This window comes from Chiloscyllium plagiosum, unplaced genomic scaffold (assembly GCF_037043375.1).
Source record: "Chiloscyllium plagiosum isolate Xiang-an unplaced genomic scaffold, Cpla_swu_hap1 HiC_scaffold_6, whole genome shotgun sequence".
In the NCBI taxonomy this organism is placed as follows: domain Eukaryota; kingdom Metazoa; phylum Chordata; class Chondrichthyes; order Orectolobiformes; family Hemiscylliidae; genus Chiloscyllium; species Chiloscyllium plagiosum.
This window is the reverse complement of record NW_028270144.1, coordinates 88,988,901-89,009,640: the sequence shown is the minus strand read 5'-3', so window position 1 is coordinate 89,009,640 and position 20,740 is coordinate 88,988,901. Positions and strand designations below refer to the sequence as shown.

Genomic DNA, 20,740 nt, shown 5'->3' with positions numbered 1-20,740 from the left:
CTTCAATCATCTGGCCAGGCTAATCCTCCAGTCCAGGTCGAATATGGCCTCTTCTCTAGTTGGACTACCTCCGTATTGTTTCAAAAGACTTTTCTCCGTACAACTAACAAATTCTGCCTCATCTAAGCCCTTGGCACTGCAGAAATCCCAGTCACTATACACTTTGTCATATCTGCAAATGATAACTTCAGTCATTTAATACACCTGCATCTCTTAGTGACCAGATTGATGACCGTTGATTGTCTTTTTGGCTGTATTGGAAGTATTTTAGTGAAATGGCTGCTCCTGCTTAATTTCCAACATGAACAAAGAAATAAGCAGATTAACCCTAGCAAGCCATTCAGTTGTATGAATTGCTACAAAGTCTCAAAGAATGGAATCGGATGGATAATTTGGCATCGACCTAGGTACTAGAAAAGACAACGGCAGAAACAGTCCTGTTGACCCTGCAAGCATCAAGTGCCAAAATTGGGAGAGCTGTCTCACAGATTAGCCAAGAAACAGCCTGACATAATTATATTCATGGAATCATACCTTATGAACAATGTCACAGACACCACCATCTTATCCCTGGAAATGTCGTGTTTCACTGGCAGGATGGACCCAGAAGAGATGATGGCACAGTGGTATATAGTTGGGAGAGAGTTGCTGTAGGAGTCCTCAACATTGACTCCAGATCCCATGAAGTCTAGTGGCTTCATGTGAAACATGGGCAAGGAAACATACCATCGTCCCTCAGATTATAAATTGGTATTCCTCCTAGAGGAGCACTTTGAGAAAACACGGAGGAGGCAAGAGCACCAAATGTACTCTCGGTTGGGGATTTCAGTGTCCACCACCAAAAGTAGCTCGGCAGCAGTACTACAGATCGAGCTGGTTGGGTCCTAAAAGACATAGTTGCTAGACTGGGTCTGTGGCAGGTAGTGAAGAAACCAGCAAGAGGGAAAAACATACTTGACCTCATCCCTACCAATCTGCTACTGGCTGCAGATACATCTGTCCATGACAATATTGGTAAGAGTGACCATCGTACAGTCCTTGTGGAGACAAAGTCCTATTATTACATTGAGAATAACCTCCGTTGTGCTGTGTGGCATTATCACCAGGCTAAATGGGACAGATTTCAAATAGATTCAGCAACTGAAGGTTAGGCATCCATGCGTCACTGTGGGCAACAGCACAATCTGTAACCTCATGGCCCAGCACAGCCCCCACTCAACCATTACCATTAACCCAGGGGATCAGCCCTGGATCAGTAGAGAGTGCAGGAAGGCATGCCAGGAGCAGCACCAGGCTGGTGAAGCCATCAAACAATATAAACAGCAGGTGATAGACAGAGCTAAGCGATCCCCCAACCAACAGATCAGATCTAAACCATCCAGTCATGAATGGTGCTGGACAATTAAACAACTCACTGGAGGAGGAAGCTCGATAAATATCCCCATCCTCAATGATGGAAGAGCCCAGCACATCAATGCAAAAGATAAAGCTGAAGCTTTCCCAGCAATTTCCAGCCAGAAATGCCAAGTGGGTGATCCATCGCGGCTTCCTCCAGTGGTCCCTATCATTACAGATATCAGTCTTTGGCCAAATTGATTCACTTTTATGTGATATCAAGAAATGGTTGGATGCACTGGATACTGCAGAGGCTACGGGCCCTGACAATCAGGCAATAGTACTGCAGATTTGTGGTCTGGAACTTGATGCTCCCCTAGCCAAGCTCTTCCAGTACAGTTACAACACTGGCATCTATCTGACAATGTGGAAAATTGCCCAAGTATGTTCTGTACATAAAAAGCAGGACAAATCCAACCTGGCCATCACCACCCCATCAATCTACTGTTGATCATCAGTAAAGTGATGGACGTTGTCATCAACAGTGCTAACAACCAGAACCTGCTCAGCAATGATCTGCTCAGTGACAAAAAGTTTGGGTTCTGCCAGGACCACTCAGCTCCTGATGTCATTACAGCCTTGGTTCAAACATGGACAAAAGAGCTGAATTCCAGAGTTGAGGTGAGAGTGACAGGCCTTCACATCAAAGCTGCATTCAATCAAGTGTGTCACCATGGAACCCGAGCAAAACTGCAAGCTATGGGGGTATCAGGGAGAAAACTCTCTGGTGACACATATGAAAATGATTCTGGTTGTTGGAGGTCAGTCATCTCAGCTCCAGGGCATCTCTGCAGGAGTCCCTCAGGATAGTGTTCTAGGTCCAACCATCTTCAGCTGCTTTATCAATGTCCTTCCCTCCATCATAAGGTCAGAAGTGGGCATGTTCACTGATGAGGTAAAAACAATGACTGCAGATGCTGGAAACCAGATTCTGGATTCACCGATGATCGCACCATTCATGACTCAGGAACTGAAGCAGCTCATGTCCAAATACAACAAGATCTGGACAATATCCAAGCTTGGACTGACCAGTGGCAAGTAACATTCGTGCCATACAAATACCAGGTTTTGATCATCACCAACAAGAGGCAATCTAACCATTACCCCTTGACATTCAATAGTATTGCCATCACTGAATCGCTCAATATCAACATCCTTGGAGTTATTATTGATCACAAACTCAACTGGGCTCACCACATAAACACACAAGAGCAGGTCACCCAGTTGCCTGGATGAGGACAGCCCCAACAACAATCAAGAAGCTTGACACCAGCCAGGACAAACCCACCTGCATGATTCGCATTGCATCCACTCCTTCCACCACCGATGCTCAGTAGCAACACTGTGTACTGTCTAGAAGATGCACTGCAAAAATTCACCAAAGATCCTCAGACAGACCTTCAAAACCCATGACCACTTCCATCTAGAAGGACAAGGGCAGCAGATATATGGGAACACCACCACCTTCAAGTTCCCCACTGAGCCACTCACCACCCTGACTTGGAAATATATTGCCATTCCTCCACTGTTGCTGGATCAACATCCTGGACTTCCCTCCCTAATGGCATTGTGGATCAACCCACAGCAGGTGGACTGCAGTGGTTCAAGAAGGCAGCTCACCACCACCTTCTTAAGGACAACTAGGGACAGGCAATAAATGCTGGCCAGCCAGTGAGACCCACATCCCACAAAATGAATCATTTTTTACAAATATATTAAGTTCTCTATAAAATACATTTCACTGGATGCCTCAAGATATTTTCACTAGTCTAGATTTACATTTTTGTGTAATGCACAGCCTGAAAGGTTCTGCAGTTTCCAGTCCCTCAGTGCATAATGGTTGAAAGGCCTTAAACAGCGACCATTCTCCACTGTACTTCTGCTGCAATTGCCCTACATTTTGGTATATCACTCAGTATGTAGTTAGGAATCTTGCAATGTGCCAATCTGCAACACTCGCTCATTCTTAATTGAAGAATGCTTGGACAAGATACCAGAAGATGACTGGACTCCATGGAACCACATTCCTACATTAGACATTATTTTGAACTAGAGGGGCGAAAAAGAAAGAAATAAGTAAATTAATAAACACAATAAATTTGAAACTGGAAATGTAAATAGTAGATCTGTAGAACAGAAATTTGGCATCCACCATCCCATTGATTCCATGTCTAAATGAGAAGTACGTTATAGTTTTCAGTTCATTTAAATCAGCCAAGAAAATCTTCGGCTTAGTCATAACTAGCACACTGTACACAACTTACTCATTTTTACAGATGTTGGTTTTGAATGTACAACTGAATTATTATTGACCAATTGGAGTCAAAGTTTCTTGGATGAACTTTGGACAAAATTTAGCTACAACAGTTTACACTTTTTCCAAACAAAGTGTTATATAAATGTCACATCTGAAATTATCAAAAAGAATTTGGGACATCCTGCAACTAGACAATGACCATCATAACTGTTTCTTGTTTGGAGTCCAATGAAAACTCAGTTACCTTTGAATTTGCTCAACTACTGTCAATAAACTAACATTAAAAAAGAGATGAACAGCTGAAGTCAGAAACCATATGCACATCAAAAAATGTCCAGTGGATGGATCAACTGCTTAGCTCTCCCATTACAAGCCAGCAGTATGCTTAGCAATTGCTAGCTTCCGTAAAATTTTACAAAGCCATATATAAAGTAACTGGCTTTCTTCAAAACTGCCCCACAAAGTATATATGGGTGATTTGACAAGCATTTAGGATCTAAGAATTTCTCAAAAACAGAAATAAGCCCAAACAAGCATTTTCAACTGTTATAATATAATCGCAACCTCAGCAACATTTTACGTTTTTATAATACACTGTAGGGTTGTCAATCAATAATTTGGCATTGAACCACACGGAAATACTAAGACAGATTCAAAACTTCCATCTAAAATGGAATTGAGAAAAATTGAGAAGCAGAAAGCAATTTCAGCCTGATATCTCATGTAGGTCAGCAAGCATGGCAGTGAAGGGTGAATAGTTGGTTCATGTTTAAATATAGGCAGCAGAGTTTTGGATAAGCTCAAGTTTATGGGAAGTGTTTATGGTCTTTTTCCGGCAGGGAATACCATAAAGTTTCCTGGGTAGCCCTTAACTGAACACTTTTGCAGGGGACGGGCAAGGCCTTGTGCAACCCATTCACCCTCATCCTAACTGAAATCCTTAAGTGGTTTGAGCAGCTTCCCAGCCAGACACCCCTTTAAGACTGGTGGAAGGAATCCATAGCACAGGTGATGCTACTCAGGCCCCAGCCCAGGAGAAGAGGGATTCTTGCTGAGAGCCCCCTTTCCACATGAGGCTCCCCCTCCCACAGGTGATCCAACAGCTACTCTGTCACCATCTCAAGACCCCAGGCACTTAGCTGATCCTACACTTTGAATCTGGAGATTGCTTATAATTCCAATCCTCACCACTGTTGCAATGCAGCTGTTTTGAGGTAGGTCTTGAGCAGAAGTCCTTTTCCGAAACACTTAATGCTGCTAGGATGGTTATCGTCTTAGCTGCAGGGATGCTGTGTTGGCAGGGTATATTAACCGCCGAATTTTACAGTTGGCTGGTGGGTCATCCTGCCTCCAAATGAAAGCATGCCCTGCGATGGATGTAGGTTAGGAGTCTGACCAGGAGAACATTTGAATAGTTGTGTCAGGAGGTAACAGACACATTGGGGGTTTTTATTTGCAAATAAGCTGATGCCAAAGTAGAGATATGCAATTTATAGCAATGAAAGTAGTGAGTGTTGGTAATGGAGAAGATTTCATGTCAGAATCTCAGCTTAAAATCAAATGGAATGCCAAGGTACCAGCAGTGGCAAGGGGGAAGAGTAAAACCTGTGTCTCAGGAACTGAGTTTGTTTTGGAGACCTCAGACAATGGCCCTCAGATAGACAATAGATTCATCAGACTTGAGTTTGTTTGGACAATTCAGTTCCATAGCATTCATGCTTCATTCATTTTTACTCCAAGCTTACTATTTTTTAAAACCTTCAACTTTATTATTTAAGCCCTTCAATATAGAAAATAAGTTGCTTCCCATTTGCTTTGTCAATCCCTTTTAATAGAATTGAGAATTGTAACTAGATAACCTGTCTCATTTCCAGAAAAATATAGAACACAAGTTCAATAACCTTTCTTTATACCCTAAACCCTTGATGTTGCAAATCACCTCTTCCCTTGTGATTTCTCTTACCCCAGTATATGTTGACATAGAATATTAGCATTTTGCAGCAATCAGTGCTGTGAGTTGCCAAATAATTTAAGCAAGTTTTTTAAAAACTGGGCATGGAGGTAAAATACTTTGAAATGGATGCCCACATTAGCACTGTTCAATAACTTTGTTCTGTTGCAGATGGCTACGCGTTTTCTCAAGAGGAACATGGTGTGGTTTCACAGAGTGACATGGTCCGATCCTATGACACCACCAAACAGAAATTTGTAGCAGATTGAATAGTGTCAAGCTCCTCAAGTATTGAACTGATATAAATTTTTATCAGGCATTTGAGCGTGCTGACCGTACTCAGCATCAGCTAACGAAAAAATGAATTCCTCTTTTCTGTGGCCTTAGCCTAATAGCTTGACTTAACTTTCATTCTCGCACTGACGTCAGAGATCTAATGCTGTACCTAAACTAATACTGTGCTGCTGTTCTGATAAGATTCTAATAATGTAAAATCGTAGGTGCTTGTGAACAAAATTATTTAAAACAGTACCATATCTTATGTGGAGCAGAATGGAGCTGTCAACTCTCCCACCCTCAACCCCCTTCCCAGTATGCAAAGTGAGAAATATCTTTAATAGATTAATTTTATTTGAAATTGGAGGATGAGGTGGGTGAGACAATTATATGTTGAACTAATTTGACTTTCATAAGCTGAGAATTGTTCTGCATTCACCTTCGGTCATGCAGTATCATAGGGGAAAGTCATGATTGCATAGACTCCCCTGAAAGGCACTGCCTGCATGAGACCTAATGATTATTATAAAATGAAAGCCCACAAACAGCTTTCCGACTTGAAATAATAAAAATGGCAACAGACCTATTCAGCCATACCTCAATAAGGCTGTCAAAATGAGTAAATGTCTGGGACTTATATTTTTTAAACGTTTTGGAATTTTGGTGAATCTATTCAATGTTTGTGTAAAATTCTCATGTCTGATAATATTCCCTAGCAGCATTTCTATGTAACATTCAAATTATTAATGCAGAAAAATCCTTTGCTTTAGATTAGTCATTTTGTGATTCAGTAAATTGGTGTCCTGGGATAATGAGATGGAGTGTTCACCAATAGTGTCTCGTGCAATATTCACCTGATTTCAACTTCCTTCCTGGAGAGAGACTGAGCTGAGAGCAGGTATTTCTCTTCCACACCTGAGCACCGATGTAGACTACTCTGACACCTAGCCAGTTACAGTAGTTCATTGCCAGAGATTTTGCATTAGGTTAACTTTGCAGTAACCCCAGTCTATGCCCCCGAGAGACTATGGGAAAAGAAGAAAATGAATAACATCCCTCCTTCTTCAAAATGCAGAACTCCTTTAGAATTTTGGTTCAGAGATCAATTGAAGCAAGGCAAAGAAAATACTGTCTGAGCCACAGTTAGTGTCTGGATTGTGTTTTATGTTATTTGAAGGGACATTCAGAAATAGGCTTGGGGAGCATCTTTTTAAAAAAAATATATAACTTCTCTATTATCAAATTATCAAAGTGTGCAAATGTTAAATTAAAGTAAGGAAGGTTACACACTTTGCATGGTCTGTACGCTGTTCTGTTTTTTTCATCACCATTAACATTGTTTCTCTTTAATGTAATAATATGGAACTATGCTTTTTTTCACATTAACCATGTCATCGAAAATCACTTGTGTATATACAATTACAGTTTCCTTAAATGTCCCTTGTATTCAGATATTTTTATTATGAGCTGGTCCATAGTCAGACTCTGGATGTATTGCTTATCAACAAGTAAAATTGTGCATCTTGTGTATCATTTCTAAAGGTTTCTCTTTAAGTATCCTTTTAGACACGCATTCGTAATCGATGTCTGCAGAATGGAGTGACACTTCAGTATTTAATTAATTCCCTGCAAATTCCCAGTGTCCGTAGGTCTGCATTTTTTTTTTCAGTGATACAGGTTTCCTTGACTGATTAATATTCGCTGGTACTTTTAATACAAAAAATAAATTGCAGCAGTTCTTTCCATGTCTTGAAGCAAATTCCTATTAACTATTAACTGCTTGACAGTGGTGTTAATAGTTGCAGTAGATAATTCTTTAACAGCTTTTGAAACAGTGTGGACCTGCTTCTACAACACAGAAAAAGTTGTGAATAAAAATTTTATAAGCTGTCTATGTCTGATTTGTGTTCTCTTGTTTTGAAATCACAGCTTTAAATAAGAAATCCTCTTAAAGAGGAACTTAAGATGTTTTAAATTTGCTTAATTATTGTTTTAAATTAAGCAGCTGTTGCAGATGTGAAACACTAACATAGTTGCAATATAGTTTTGCCAAAGTGACATCGAAAATATATTGAGCCCTGTGATTTATACTCCTCCCTAAGCAACAGAGCTGCATTTTTCAGTGTTTGACTCCGAATGAAAGCCATTTAAAATGACTGTAATGGCCAGCTCTAAGATGTTCTCTTCTGTATCAACAAAATGTTCCTTCCTTCCTTCTCAAAGTAACAAACTGCTCCTCCATGAAGTCTCATAACATCACAACAAACAAAAATCAGGAAAACTCCCAATGATTATCACATACTGCGCCCCACACCCCACCTTCAGCTGATGAACTAGCTAATCCTCTTGATAAGTATCAACTGGAAGAAGTGCCTGAAGGAGCAATAGCACAGACTGTTTAGACTGGTACTGGTTAAGGTGGCTACGAAATCAGTGAGTGAAAATCCTACTCACCTAGCCTAATGCTGTAATTGCAGTTGATGGTAATACTGGACAAGTCAGATCTCAGAAAAAGACCTGATCTGATCGATCAAATGTTTAATTTTCACAATTGCTTTCTACAGGGGTTAGTCACAAATGTATTCACATGAAGCTCAACTGTTCTCTAACAATGGAACATGATTAAAAATCACACAAACCGGGTTATAGTCCAACAGGTTTAATTCGAAGCACACTAGCTTTCAAAGCACCGCTCCTTCATAAGGTGATTGTGGAACATGAGTTCAATCTGCAAAAGATAAAAAATGCTTTTTATATACATATTCTATATGACAGATATTTCTTAATAACTGTTTCCCAACACTGTCCTTTTATAGATGTTGAAATCCAGATCAATTTCATTCCAATCTCAACTCTTTCAGGTTTATTTAACTGATGTTTTCACAGTTTATTTTCTTTAGATTGCAGAGGTAACTTTGCAATTCATTTCTAAATCTGCAGGCACAAACCCTTCACAACTCTGACAGCCTCAACTGTTTCCGTTTTTACAACTTGAAGATGTCTAACCAACCTCTACTGATTTGGACTCTCCAAAAGCTAAAACATGTTAAAAGAAAGTGTTCTCCATTCTGGACCGAATACTTGATTCTTTCAAACTGAAGATGGCTTTCTGGTCTGTTGTAAGCTCAGCAGTGTAAACGTCCCATCCAATAGCACTGCAGGAGTTCTCTCAGGCACTTGACTGCAGTCACATGCTTCTTTGGAATTGACACATTTCCAAATTACTTTCTGACGTGTTATTATTTAAAAGTCAAATTTTACAGAATTGCCCACATAATTCTGCTGCTATTTGGGCAGTACAGTGGTTAGCACTGCTGCTTCACAGTGCCAGAGATCCAGGTTCAATTCTCACCTCGGGCGACTGTCTGTGTGGAGTTTGCACATTCTCCCAGTGTCTGCGTGGGTATCCTCCGGGTGCTCCGGTTTCCTCCCACAGTCCAAAAATGTGCAGGTTAGGTGAATTGGCCATGTTAAATTGCACGTAGTGTTAGGTGAAAGGGTAAATGTAGGGGAATGGGTCTGGGTGGGTTGCTCTTCGGAGGGTCGGTGTGGACTTGTTGGGCCGAAGGGTGTGTTTCCACACTGTAAGTAATCTAATCCAAATCTCAAAATACATGTAATGCTCCTTTGATCACACTTACAAATCTACCTATTGTGGATGTGTCTATCCATGACATTCTTGGTAGAAGTAACCAATGCACTGTCACTGTGGAGACAAGATTTCACCTTCATGTCTTTGGCCTGGGCAGATCAGCCACGATCTTGTTGACGGGCTTAAGGAGCCAAAAGGCCGACTCCTGTTTCTTATGTTTGCCTTCCATAGTGTTGTGTGGCACTAGCATCATGCTAAATTTTAAATAAACCAAGTAACTCAAACTGGGGAATCCATGAGGCACTCTGGAGCATCAGCGGCAATAGAATTATATTCAACCACAATCTGTAACTTCATGGCCTAGTATATCCCTCACTACCAGTCCCATCAAGCCAGGAGCTCGTTCCTGGTTTAAGGAAGAGTACTGGTGGCATATCAGGAGTAGCAGAAAGTGAGGACTGCAGATGTTGGAGAGCAGAGATGAAAAGTGTGATGCTGGAAAAGCACAGCAGGTGAGGCAGCATCCGAGGAGGAGTGTCAACATTTCAGGCATAAGCCCTTCATCAGGAATGTCCAGGTCCAGAGAAACCTGGGCATCTTCAAGTTTATATTTATTTTAGTGTTCCAGCGTCATGGACTGACTGCTCTCAGAGTCACGGATGACATACCCGACACAGTTGCTTGTGAAAGACCTGGGCAACTTCAAGTTTGTATTTATATGAGGAGTAGCACCAGGCATATCTAAAAATGAGGTCAACCTGGGATGCTGTTCTACACAACTACTTACACACTAAACAGCAACTTTACAGCATTTTGTATCTTTTAATGCTGAGAACATCGGTGAGGGACTGCTATGCTGAAGAGCTAAGGAATACCACAAACAATAAATCCGACATAAGCTTTGTAGTCCTGTCACATTCAGTCATGAATAGTGGTGTTCAGATAAACAACCAATAAGAGAAGGCTACACAAACATCCTCATTCCCAATGATGGGTGAGTCCAATACATCATTGCAAAAGACAAGCTTGAAGCCTTTCCAAATATCTTCAGCTTTAAGTGTTGAGTAAATGATCTATCTCTGCCAACTCCTAAAGATTCAGGCTTCACAGGTGCCAATCTTAAGCTGACTTGATTCTGTTGACATGATATTCAGAAACAGCTGAATCCATGGATACAGTGAAGTCTATGATCACTAACAATGTTCTGTCAATGTATGAAAACCTGTTCCAGAATTAGCAATGCTCCAAGCCAAGCTGTTCCAAGTCAGCTACAATACTGACATCTACCTGGCAATTGCCCGGGTACATCATCTACAAAAAAGACAACTCCAACCCAGCTAATTATCACCCCAAAATCAGCAAAGAAAACGATAGGGCTCATTGACAGTCCTGTTAAGCAGCACATACTCAACACTAATCTGCCCAATGATGCTCACTTTGAAATGTACCTTAGCTACTCAGCCCCTGACCTCATTACAGCTTGGACATGGGAACACAGGAACCAGGTCCATAGGACCTGGACCAGCCATTCAGCCCCTTGAGCCAATCTCTTCCTCTTGCAATAAAGGTCAACATATCATCTTATAATGAGGGAAGACAGTGACATACTGGTAAATCCAGACTAATGTTCTGGTGATGTGAGTTTAAATCTCACCAGGGCAGACAGATAGTGAAGTTTGAAATCAATACAAATATACAATAAAAAGCTAGCCTGATGATGGCCAAGTAAGCATTGACAATTATTTTTTTGAAATGTTTCACTAATGCCCTCGAGGGAAAGAAATCTGCCAACTTTACCAGATCTGGCCAACATGTGACTCAAGACCCACAATTGACCTTAACTACCATGTGGACAGTTTGGGATGGGCAATAAATGGTGGTGTAGCCAGTGACACTCATTCCATGAACAAATAAACAAAAATGCTTGCTGTACTTGCACGTGAAGAAGAACATCTAGGTCCTTTTAGACATCCACCCTTTCACTATTCAAAAATTGCTCTGCATATCCATTCCTCACACCAAAGTGAATTACCTTGTACTTATCCACATTACATTCCATCTGCCATGATCTTGCTAACTCATTCAGCTTATCCAAATCCCTGAAGCCTCATTGCAATATCATCATAACACATATTCCCAACTAATTTTCTGTCATTGGCAAACTGGGGCATATTATAATTTGCCTCCATCCAATACATGGAAAAACTTGTGAATAGCTGGGGGAGGGACTAGATTGGGTTGAGATATCTGGTGGGCATGGATGAGTTGGACCAAAGGTTCTGTTTCTGTGCTGTATGTCCCTACGACTCGAGCACTGGTCCTTGCGGTACTTCACTAGCTACAATGTAAAAAATTGAGGATGGCCCAATCCATGTTTTGTGTCCATGAACCAATCCTCAGTCCATAGCTGTATACTATTCACTATGGTTTGCACACTAATTTTATTCGTTACCCTCCTCTGTGAGAACTTATTGCAAGTCTTCTGAAAATCTAAATATCCATTTGTTCCCCATTATTAACTCTGCCAGTAGTGTCCTCAAAAAACACCGTCAGGTTTATCAAACATGATTTCATCTTAACTTTGCCTAATCAGATCATTACTAAAGTTTACAATTATCACGCTCTTTATAACAGATTGTAGTATTTTCCCAACTATTGATCACATTACAACAGATCTGTAGTCCCCATTTTCTCCCTCCATCTTTAATAAATAGCAAAGTTTCACTTGCAACATTCTAATCTGCAAGCATGATTTCAGGATCTATAGAAATTTGAAAGATAATCACTATCTCTACAGCCACCACTTTCAATATTCCTGGACTGAATAATCAGATCTCAGGGATTTGTCAACTTTCAGTCTTGATAATTTTCCAACACTTTTTTTATGAATGCTAAATTCTTTAAGTCCTTCATTCCCTTGGGTCCCTATTAGTTCTTCTATCTTTCTTCATGAAGACAGACATAAAGTAATTATTTAGCTTCTCTGTCATTTCCCTATTTCATATTATAAATTCTCCTGTCTGTGCCTGTAATGCACATACATTGCCAAACTATTCATTTTCACATATCTAACCAAATTTAACTGTCCATTCCCATGTTTCCTGCTCGTTTGCGTTCACATTTTTAAATCAATTTTTTGATTCTCCTATGCTCCCTTCTAAAATGCACCAATTATCAGGCTTATTACTTTTTTGACAAGTATAAAAGCCTCCTGCTTCAATCTAATACAATCTTTAACTTCTTTAGTCAAGACATGAACAAAAGAGCTAAACTCAAGAGGCAAAGTGAGACTGACTGCCCTGACAATAAAGGCTGCCTTTGATTGAATGTAGAATTGAGGAGCCCAAACATAACTGGAGTTAATGGAAATCAGGAGGAATCCACTGGTCAAAGTCATTCCTCGCACACAAAAAAAAGTGTAGTGTTAGAGATCAATCATCTCGAATCCAAGACATCTCTGCAGGAGTTCCTCAGGGTAGTACCCTTGACCCAACTGTCTTTAGCTGCATTATCACTGACCTTCCTTCCATCGTAAAGTCAAAAGTGGGATGTTTGTTGATGTTTGCGCCATGTTCAGGATGATTCATGATTTTAGATATCAAGAAGCACATATCAATATGCAGCAGGACCAGGAGAACATTCAGGTGTAGCAAGGTACATTTGTGCTACACAAGTGCCAGACAATGACCATCTCTAAGAGAAAGTGAGGGCTGCAGATGCTGGAGATCAGAGCTAAAAATGTGTTGCTGGAAAAGCGCAGCAGGTCAGGCAGCATCCAAGGAACAGGAGAATCGACGTTTCGGGCATAAGAAGGGCTGAAGAAGGGCTTATGCCCGAAACGTCGATTCTCCTGTTCCTTGGATGCTGCCTGACCTGCTGCGCTTTTCCAGCAACACATTTTCAGCAATGACCATCTCTAAACAAGATAGAATCTAACCATATCTCCTTGACATTCAATAGCATTACCATCACTGAATTCCCCATTATCAACATTTTGGGGATTACCATTGACCTGCAACTGAACAAGACCAGCCATAAAATCCCTCAATAACACCTTCCAACCCATGACCTCTACTAGCTAGAAGAATAAATATGGACATACTACCATCTACAAGTTCCCCTCCAACCCACACACCCTCCTGTCTGAAACTATAGTGCTGTTACTTGTTCAAAATCCTGGGAAGTCCTCCCTTTACCCCACCACAACCTCCAAATAGAGTATAGTTATTCAAGAAGGCAGCTCACCACCACCGTCTCAGGGACAATTAGTGATAGGTAATAAATAATGGTCTCTCAGCCATGGCCACATCCTGTGAATAAAGAAAGAAATAATTCTTGTGAGACATCAATGATGTTAAGAGTGATGCCCTCACTGCCTACTCACTCCTTTATCATGCTGATGCCTTCATTTACAGCTGCCACTGTCAACTACAACTTGGTCTTTAACTCTTCAAATTGTTTCATTCAATAATAACAATCAAAGTTCAATTCTGTGGCAATATTTATAAGAATATTTCACAAACCTGCTCATGTTTCAGCTGATTTGTGCAGTTCAAGCAGGCATGTTCATATACATGTTAGCTTTTGAACTCTATATTACACCTCGTGGTGTATTCCATTTTATCTGTTACTGAAGACATGGTGCACTGAACCATCATTGTATCACAATTCCAGAAAATGTAATTTTACTAAGTGATACATAGCATATTGGATATCTTTTGAAAATATAAACTAGAAAAAGAACTGTAAACCAAAGTATGTATGTTTGCCTTATTAGAAAAAGGGGGAAATGAGGAAACTGGTGAAATCCACATTGATGCCCTAGGGTTGAAGTGTTATGAGGCGAAAGATGAGGCCTTCTTCCCCCAGGCGTCAGGTGGTGATGGAGCGGCGGTGGAGGAGGCCCAGGACCTGCATGTCCTCGGCAGAGAGGGAGAGAGAGTTGAAATGTTGGGCCACAGGACGGTGGGGTTGATTGGTGCGGGTGTCCCGGAGATATTCTTGAAGCACTCTGCTAGGAGGTGTCCAGTCTCCCCAATGTGGAGGAGACTGCATTGGGAGCAACGGATACAATAAATGATATTGGTGGATGTGCAGGTAAAGCTTTGATGGATGTGGAAGGCTCCTTTGGGGCCTTGGATGGAGGTGAGGGAGGAGGTGTGGGCGCAGGTTTTGCAATTCCTGCGGTGGCAGGGGAAGGTGCCAGGATGGGAGGGTGGGTTGTTGGGGGGCGTGGACCTGACCAGGTAGTCACAGCGGGAATGATCTTTGCAGAAAGTGGAAATGGGTAGGGAGGGAAATATATCCCTGGTGGTGGGGTCCGTTTGGAGGTGGCAGAAATGTCGTCGGATGATGTGGTTTATGCGAAGGTTGGTAGGGTGAAAGGTGAGCACCAGGGGGGTTCTGTCCTTGTTACGGTTGGAAGGGTGGGGTTTGAGGGCGGAGGGGCAGGATGTGGATGAGATGCATTGGAGGGCATCTTCAACCACTTGGGAAGGGAAATTGCTGTCTCTAAAGAAAGAGGCCATCTGGTGTATTCTGTGGTGGAACTGGTCCTCCTGGGAGCAGATACGGTGGAGGTGGAGGAATTGGGAATACGGGATGGCATTTTTGCAGGAAGTAGGGTGCGAAGAGATGTAATCCAGGTAGCTGCGGGAGTTGGTGGGTTTGTAAAAAATGTCAGTGTCAAGTCGGTCATCATTAATGAAGATGGAGAGGTCCGGGAAGGGGAGGGAGGTGTCAGAGATTGTCCAGGGAAATGTAAGGTCGAGGTGCAATGTGTTGGTGAAGTTGATGAATTGCTCAACCTTCTCGCGGGAACACAACAGTGGCATCAATGTAGTGGAGCAAGAGGTGGGGAGTGGTGCCGATGTAACTACGGAAGATGGACTGTTCTACACAGCCAACAAAGAGACAGGCATAGCTGGGGCCCATGCGGGGGCCCATGGCTACCCGTTTGGTCTGGGGGAAATGGGAGGATTTGAAGAAGAAATTGTTTAGGGTGAGGACCAGTTCAGCCAAATGAATGAGAGTGTCGGTGGAAGGGTACTATTGGGGATGTCGGGAGAGGAAGAAACGGAGGGCTTGGAGACCCTGACCATGGCGGATGGAGGTGTAGAGGGATTGGATATTCATGGTGAAGATGAGGCGTTGGGGTCTGGGGAAACGGAAGTCTTGGAGGAGGTGGAGGGCGTGGGTGGTGTCTCGAACATATGTGGGGAGTTCCTGGACTAGGGGTGATAGGACAATGTCAAGGTAGGTAGAGATGAGTTCAGTGGGGCAGGAGCAGGCTGAGACAATGCGTCGGCCAGGGTGGTCAGGCTTGTGGATCTTGGGAAGGAGGTAGAACCGGGCGGTGCGGGGTTCCCGGACTATGAGGTTGGAAGCTGTAGGTGGGAGATTTCCTGAGGTGATGAGGTTCTGTATGGTCTGGGAGATGACGGTTTGGTGTTGGGGGGGTGGGGTCATGGTCGAGGGGGCAGTAGGAGGAGGTGTCTTCGAGTTGGCGTCTGGCTTCAGCGGTGTAGAGGCCAGTGCACCAAACTACCACTGCACCCCCTTTATCTGCTGGCTTGATGGTGAGGTTGGGATTGGAGCTGTGCTTTGTGAGGGTGAGAGGTTGGAGTGGGGGAGGGGGGTAGACAGGTTGAGGCGGTTAATGTCTCGGCGGCAGTTGGAAGTGAAGAGATCGAGGGCAGGTAATAGGCCTGCACCGGGTGTCCAGGTGAAGGAGTGTGCTGGAGGCGGGCAAAGGGATCCTCGGAAGGTGTGCGGGAGTCCTGATTATAAAAGTAAACACGGAGGCGGAGGCAGGGGAAGAAATGTTCGACGTCACGGCGTGTATTAAATTCATTGATGCGTGGGTAGAGGGGGATAAAGGTGAGGCCTTTGCTGAGGAGGTGAGGGGGAATGGTGAAAACTCGGCAGGGCTGGGAGCTAGGAACTGGTGTAGGTGTGGAGCAGGGAGTGGGGGCTGCGTCTGTAACTGGAGTGGGTGTTAGGGGGAATGGGGTTGGAGTCATGAGCAGGGGTGGTATTCCCGGGGATAGTGACAGTGGGATCTGTGGGGGATCGCGTCAGCAGAATGCAGGTGAGTGGCACTAGTGGGGGCAGAAGTGATGGCGAACATGGCAGTGGCAGGGGGCAGTCACTGAGTGTGTGACATCAGCAATGATGTGAGGGGCAGAAGTGATGTCATGTGTGGTGCATGAGGAATTGTGAGGGGTGGAAGTGGCCATGATGGGGCGGAAGTGACATCATCTATCACTGTGGGGATGGTAGCTGCAGCAGTGACATGGCTAATGGCGTCCAAGCAGTTCCAGAGACCGGGGGAATGTTCTGGAATGTTTGAGGAGTGCTGGTTATGGAGGTGGGTACATAAAAGTTTATTGTACTTACAGTTTTTGATGTTTGAGATGGTGTTGAAATACTGTTTGTTGAGAGTATGGTCTCCTCTACATTGGGGAACTGGACACCTCCTAGCAAAGTGCTTTAGGGAACATCTCTGGGACACCCACACCAATCAACCCCACCGCCCTGTGGCCCAACATTTCAACTCCCCCCCCCAACTCTGCCGAGGACATGCAGGTCCTGGGCCTCCTCCACCGCCGCTCCCTCACCATCCGACGCCTGGAGGAAGAACGCCTCATCTACCGCCTCGGAACACTTCAACCCCAGGGCATCAATGTGGATTTCACCAGTTTCCTCATTTCCCCTTCCCCCACCTCACCTCACCCCAGCTCCAGCCTTCCAGCTCAGCACTGTCCTCATGACCTGTCCTACCTGCCTATCTTCCTTTCCACCTATCCACTCCACCCTCCTCTCTGACCTATCACCTTCATCCCCACCCCCATTCACCCATTGTACTCTTTGCTACCTTCCCCCACTCTCCTCTCTGACCTATCACCTCCATCCCCACCCCCATTCACCTATTGTACTCTATGCTACTTTCTCCCCACCCCCACCCCCTCTCATTTATCTCTCCACTCTGCAGGCACCCTGCCTCTATTCCTGATGAAGGGCTTTTGCCCGAAATGTTGATTTTCCTGCTCCTCGGATGCTGCCTGATCTGCTGTGCTTTTCCAGCACCACTCCAATCTAGACTCTGGTTTCCAGCATCTGCAGTCCTTGTTTTTACCTTATCTGAAAGAGGGCCTGATTTTGCAGTAATACTACTGGTGAGACTAATAGCTCTCCATTTTTACGTAAAATCAAACAACAATTCCTGCCATATACACAGTTAAACATGAAGTCCATGATATTCCCTAAAGTGCCCTGCTCTTCCAAACAAATTGGATTATAATGGATCGTTACTGATTTGCCTTTCAAACTCAAATACATGAAATGCTGTGAAATTGCTATCCTTGCCTGATGTATGCAAAAAAAGAGAAAGTTAAGACTTGTCCATTTGAATGTAAGCTCTCCTTTAATGCTGTGATTCACTTTAAACAACCTCTCTAGAGCTGAGAATCAACTTTTATAAGTGTGGATCTCATTCCTTGAAATGTTAAAGATTTCAAGATGTATCATTTTGTCTCTTTATGTTCTCTCTCTTCATCCAGCCTTTTATACTCTATCTTGCCTATGGGTATTAAATATTCAAGTTTAACTATGTTAAATATCCAGATTCAGACTCTAGTGTTCACAAATGATATTTTACTTTGTTTGGTTTAGGAGATAAGTTGTTGGCCCAGTTCACATCGGCTCTTTAGAGAATGTTTGGTCAAAAGTATTCGCTGCTGACTGCAAAATACCTAAAATGGAGAGTCTGATAGATAAAAGTAGATTACACGAATCATTTGTGATTGTGAGTTCACAAAAAAATTGATGTCAATAAACTAGTAAACCATTGTCATTTTACTGTGGAGAAAATATGTTTGTAAATCCTTTCAGGCATATGTTTGGAATACTTCATTCAATCACAGACACTTGTGATAAATCCAAAATTTCTGGAAATACACAGCAGGTCATTTAACATTTCCAAAGGAAAAAGTGAAATAGCTTCTGAATGGGACTCAAGTGATTTTCTCCTGATTAATAACAAATTGAAGTAATTTCCCATCCTGGCAATATTTCATGAAGGATTTTTTTTTTCAGATACTGACTAAACTGTGCATTTCCAACTTGCTTGATTATATGTTTGATTTCCAATAATTTTCTTAGTACATCCTTGTTGATACCACTGCAAACAATTGTGCTTCAGGTGGCAGGACCACATAGCTTTTCACAAATAAAAACCAACTACAAACCTCATAAAAATTAAAATCAAGGTTAGAAAGCAAATGATCCAAAATAAAACTCAAATGTTCTAATACAATTTTTTTTCCGCAGTTCCTAATCTTGAAAGGAAAGCCTGCTTGAATTCACAATGAAAACGTTCAATCTCACATTGGATTATTACCTTTGCAACCAAAACCAAAATAATTCAACCTACTAAGAATGCTATTTGCAAATTCCAGGATAATTGAATGATCCTTTCAATTATGGAATATCACCCTCCCAGCCCAGATAGCGAGGAGAACGGATTTTCAGTTTTACAGACTGGTGTGACAAAATATGTCCATGTGCGATTTCTCACTGAAAGAAATCCCTCGAAGGAGCTAAGAAATAAAGAAATATCCTGTAGACCAGGATTCCCAAACTTTGTGTCATAACCTCCAGGGGGGTCACCAGCTGAAAGTGTGAGGTCACAAGCTCCAAGGTATCAATGTTTGGCATTGAAATGTAATCAAGTGCGAACAAGAATGCAACTCCCTTAGATACTTTGTTTTCTTTTAGTGGGCATAGCCCAACTGGAAAATTCTTGAGGCTTGATTGTCCTGCAAATGTAGATGCTTGTTCCTCTGTGAAGCTCCTTCTCACCATGCTATGACAGATCTGTCACCCCTTTATGAACCGTCCCGCGCTCACATCCTCTCACCATCACTGACACAGTTCTCTCACTCCCTTAACTCTCCAAAATTAAAATCTGGCCTAATATGGGAAAAATATTCCCATTCATGAAAGCTCAATCAACCCTTTTAAATCTCAAATGGTTGATCTCTTTTAAAGACAAACCTCTCCCAATGCATCCACTGAAATATTATTGTTTGTTTAGAATCTGCTAAACATTCATGATACTGTCACAAAACTGGTCCCCTTTTTCTAAAAGCTGTTCCATTTTTCAAGGATACTGGGTCCTTGTTTTTTTTCAGAGGGGTCATAAATGGGTCAGGTTCTGATCAGACTGGTTTGGTACAGAGATGAAAAGGATTTTGTGAGGCCTTTTGTTGAAATGTAAACTGATGAGACTTCAGGCCAAAGTAGTCATGTTTTAGAAGTGACCTGTATAATGAAAGGGGAGTGATCAGCTCTCCAGCTGAGCGGTTCCGTTTGGTCCAGAACTAGTTAGGAGTTCAGCTGTGTGGAACCTCTCTCTTTCTTTCTGCCCTTCTAACTTCAACCTGTAAGTATCTGTTCCATTTTTTTTAACTGGTCTTTAAGGGGGTTTGCTTATTGGGACTGTTGTGCATATTCATAACAGTATAATTAGATCTAGTTTGGAGACTGAGTTCTGTAAGGGTTCTTTGTTCTGTTCTTTGTGTTCAGTTGTGTAATTTTATGAATAGATTTCTGTCTATTTTAAAACCTAATAGTCAACCTAGCTAGCTTACTCTGGGTAAGCTAGTGCACTGTACACTTACCAAACAAATTGCAAAGGTATGAACTGGGTTGGCTCTTTGCGGGATTTTAAACAGCAAGTGGTTGGTGCTAGTGTCTTTATTTCGGGTGTTGGTTTGGTTGGGTAGATAAAGCTTGGGATAGTAATGGCTCTTTCAGTCGCCAAACGTTTTCTGGATGTGGATGCGGTGACTTTGGAAGGTTTGTAAAAAGTGAATAAGACCAAGTTGCAAGAATTAGCAGAGAAGCTGGAACTGGAACTGCCTGCTTCTTTGAGGAAAGGAGAGATAATTACAGCAATAGCTCAGCATTTAAACCTGTTGCAGAAACCCTCAGGATCTATCGAGATGGCAAGAATTCAATTGTAAACGAAGCAGCTTGAGTTAGAGGTGAGAGATAAGGAAAGGGCAGCAGGAATGAAACAGTGTGAGTTACAATTAGAAGCAGAAGAGAGGGAAAACCAAGCGAGCAGAGAAAGGAAAGGAGAGAGCTTTTGAACTTCAAAAACTGACACTTAAAAAGGAAAGTCAGTATAAAAGGCTGGAGATAAAGGCTGAGGATAGGCTTAGTGAGGAACAGAGTGAGGATGAGTAAGCCCCTGGTAGTCAGA

General features: G+C 42.4%; 1 protein-coding gene across 4 annotated transcripts in view; it reads left to right on the top strand.

Annotated features, from left to right (window-relative positions):
• Positions 1 to 7,769, top strand: part of atp8a2 (ATPase phospholipid transporting 8A2) — a 573,039-nt gene extending 565,270 nt beyond the window's left edge. For all 4 annotated transcript variants that reach the window (XM_087988186.1, XM_043691978.2, XM_043691979.2 and 1 more), the window contains one exon: positions 5,775 to 7,769. In XM_087988186.1, coding sequence (XP_087844312.1) covers positions 5,775 to 5,872 — 98 coding nt within the window. In that variant the 3' untranslated portion in view covers positions 5,873 to 7,769. The remainder of the gene's footprint in view (positions 1 to 5,774) is intronic.
• The last annotated feature ends 12,971 nt before the right edge of the window (positions 7,770 to 20,740 follow it).